This window comes from Morone saxatilis, unplaced genomic scaffold (genome assembly GCF_004916995.1).
Source record: "Morone saxatilis isolate NCDOM2014 unplaced genomic scaffold, NCSU_SB_2.0 Contig0, whole genome shotgun sequence".
Lineage (NCBI taxonomy): Eukaryota > Metazoa > Chordata > Actinopteri > Moronidae > Morone > Morone saxatilis.
Genome location: NW_023339650.1, coordinates 7,137,767 through 7,140,975, shown reverse-complemented (window position 1 = coordinate 7,140,975; position 3,209 = coordinate 7,137,767). Strand labels below are relative to the sequence as shown.

The 3,209-nt window shown below is 38.2% G+C and overlaps 1 protein-coding gene across 1 annotated transcript in view; it reads right to left on the bottom strand.

Annotated features, from left to right (window-relative positions):
- Positions 1 to 3,209, bottom strand: part of LOC118324290 (myosin-7-like) — a 165,683-nt gene that overhangs the window by 16,414 nt on the left and 146,060 nt on the right. Inside the window, 1 exon segment of the mRNA XM_035656553.1 lies at positions 1,334 to 1,366. Within this exon segment, the coding sequence (XP_035512446.1) occupies positions 1,334 to 1,366 (33 nt within the window).

The window sequence follows — 3,209 nt, the reverse complement described above, 5'->3', positions numbered from 1 at the left end:
CTGTCCCTGCACCACTTTCAGGCTTTACCTCATAAACTGGGCTGTCTTTCCCGTTTTGAGAGACCACTTTCAGACCAATTCCATTTTGACATCAAATTATTAACCATTCATATATGGAAATAAAATTCTTTATTTAATATTCCCAAATCATTTAACTTTTTAATTCAAGTTAATAATTATTAGTGGAACACTTGAATTACGGAATCCTAACAATATATATATATATATATATATATATATATGTAGGCCATAATTAGAACTGTCATGAAATTGCTCAAAAGAAATTAAAATCCCAGTTACATGGAGCAGAATACGGATAACATGATGCATGTACAGATGTAAAGTTCAATATAATGTCATTTACCTAAGACGAACAACAGATGTGACGTTTGAGTGTAACGAAGGGTTTTCCTCCCACACTGTATGCAGCCAAGGGGTAGACATCACCAAGTTTCTGCTGCTCCCAAAGTGCCATTTTACCAGTGTCCTCCAACTGAAAAGATCTTAGATGCTCTTCATACCAGGCAGCAAGTAACTTTACAATGAAGTGTACACAGTTGTCCAAAATAGCAATCTGAATAATCTCAGCAAAATCAGGAAGTCCACCTGTAGAGCCATAGGAAAGGATCATCCCAACATTGTACCTTGTTCCATAACAGGTGACAGTCTTGGCTAACAGCACAGTAGACATAAGTGATGATGTATCTCTTAAGGTTTCCTGTATGTCTGGATGCAGCACATTTAAAGGCACCTCAGATATTTTAGCAACACATAGTGCCTGCTTTCCACCATCTGTTTGCAGGTGGTATGCCATCATCATCTGGTGTTGTGTCGAAAGGGTCAACAAGACATTCCTGAAATTGTTAGTGTGCCTCACAACTTGCTTAAAAAAGCTGTGTTTCGCTTCAAAGCGCATTGTCCATACACCAACCAGAGGCCCATATTCTTCGATCAATGTAGGGTAGTGTTCCAAAAAATGGTGCTTGGTCTCTCTTCTGGAAAAACTGCCAAAAATCTGTCACGATGTTCAGATATTTTAAAGTCCAGGTATGCAATTGTCTCAAGTGTATGAACAGGGGCAACCACCAATTCAACTATGTCAGAAGAACCTGCCAAGCAGAATCACCCTCAGGTATCAGTGAACCAATAATGAGTGGCAACAACCGTATTAGGGCCCAGTTTTCATGAGCGTTTCCCCCTATAGATTTACAACTTGTGTATGTTTGAGGGATTTCCTGAGGGCTATTGGTTTTGTCTGATCCCTTATAAGGGAAACATGTAATTAACTCATTAAGTTGAGTTAAATTAAAGTACGTATTCTTAGTGAAAACCTGAATACACAATGCCAGTTCTCTTGGAACAATCCCTTCAAAGATATCATGAAGTACATCTGGTGGGTACCCAGAAACAAAGTGAAAGTGAGTCAATTTGTCAGTCAGTGGACATGACCGCTTTACACCAAAGAAATATGTTAAACTGGGATTTTCTTTAACAGTTTGTACATGCAAACTATGGTCCTCCTTTGTGCGAGGTGGAGCTTTTCCACCTCGTACAAAGGAGGATGTGTCTGGTACTTGGAAGAATGTCCAAGATAAAACCTACATGTGTATGGCCCTGTGAAACTTTCAACTAGTCCACTGATCGAATGTGCACCAAGATTATCAACTGCAACACAGTGTACTGTTCCTTTAATACTTTTTCCAGCACTGGGAATGAAAACCCCTTCCTGTTCTAGAGTGCAAAGATCTTTCAATAGTGGTTCCAAAACTACTTTGTATTCAAACTGTTTGACATCAACAGCTTTGCAAAGTAAAGCTAGGTTTATTGATGTTAATTCAGATTGCAACTCAGATCCCAAATTTGCCAAAACCCAACAAATGGCTGTAATTTTGTGTTTTTTCCTTGAAGTCCCTAGTGGGTTACACACCTCAAAATCATCTACATAAAGGATTATTGAGAGTCGTGTTTCCTCTCCAGCATAAAAATAATTTTGCTTGTAAAATTTCCCATCAAAAATTGACTTAATATATCCAGTGCTGTTTGAACACCTGGATAAGATTCCCTCTGCAACGTCTTTATTCTTTACGATTTCCTGCAAAGTTTTGAGAATAAAAGGTCTTGTTCTTTTGAAAATCAAGAATATATTCAACAGGGTCAACACACTGGAAATGCTCCTTAAAATACCTTCTTCTCTTAAAAGCTGAACTAAGAGGACCACCTGCTCCTAGTGCTGTACTAATGGGATGGAAGTTGCACAGTTGTTCTGACAAGTCAGTTATGATGGCCTGGTCTACAGTGCATTTATTTAATCTCAATGTTGAATCAAGTGTATTTCTAACAACAGTTACAGATGCTGAAGATGAAATGAAGTGAAGGTCTTCAACCAAAGCATCAATGCACCTCACAGATGCATTACAGATGGTCTCTAGCTTCAGCAGAAGCAAGCAAATTCTTTTCAGAACTAGGTATGATGCACATTCGGGATCACAATCTAAACTTGTTCCCTCATCAGCACTGGCCTCTGGTATATCAGAGAGGTCGACTGTCTGATTATAGTGTCTCTCATACACAGCTTGCTTAAAATCACTCAAAGAATAAGGTTGGTGTCTTCTGCTTTTGTGTTTCAGAAATGTATTGTAAATATTTGTCCGGAAATTGCACCCTTCAAATACACAAAAGACAGTTTCATGGCCTTTCAGATGATTTCCAATATGCTGAAAGAGATCCTTCTCAGTAGAACAACTAGCATCACAAACTAAACACTTAAAAGTGAAGATGATATTTGGCTGTAGACTTTCCTTAGCTGCATGGTACCTGGACAAATGTGTGCGAAGTGCACTCTGCATTTTAAATGTGCAAGGGCAACTACCATAGAGACATGGCTGAGATTGCCCACGACCAAATGTTGCGTGCTGTAGTCTGTAATGCTTTAGTAGGTTCCCTTTTGTAGCAGACAAAGACTTGCAGATCTTACACTGCCACCCCTAAAAAAAAAAACTAAAGTAATGAGAAAAAAGGTCCTATTAACTTGTAAATACAGTATAACTGTATAAATATTAACCTACTTCAATAACAGTGCTAATAATTACATAATGTACAGTGACACGTAAAAATTGAGGACCTTTGATTTTAGTGTTGGTTCTTTTTCAATCTTGTACATTTAAATAGTTTTTGTGTGTGTCATCTAACAGGGTATATGCAGGAATCCT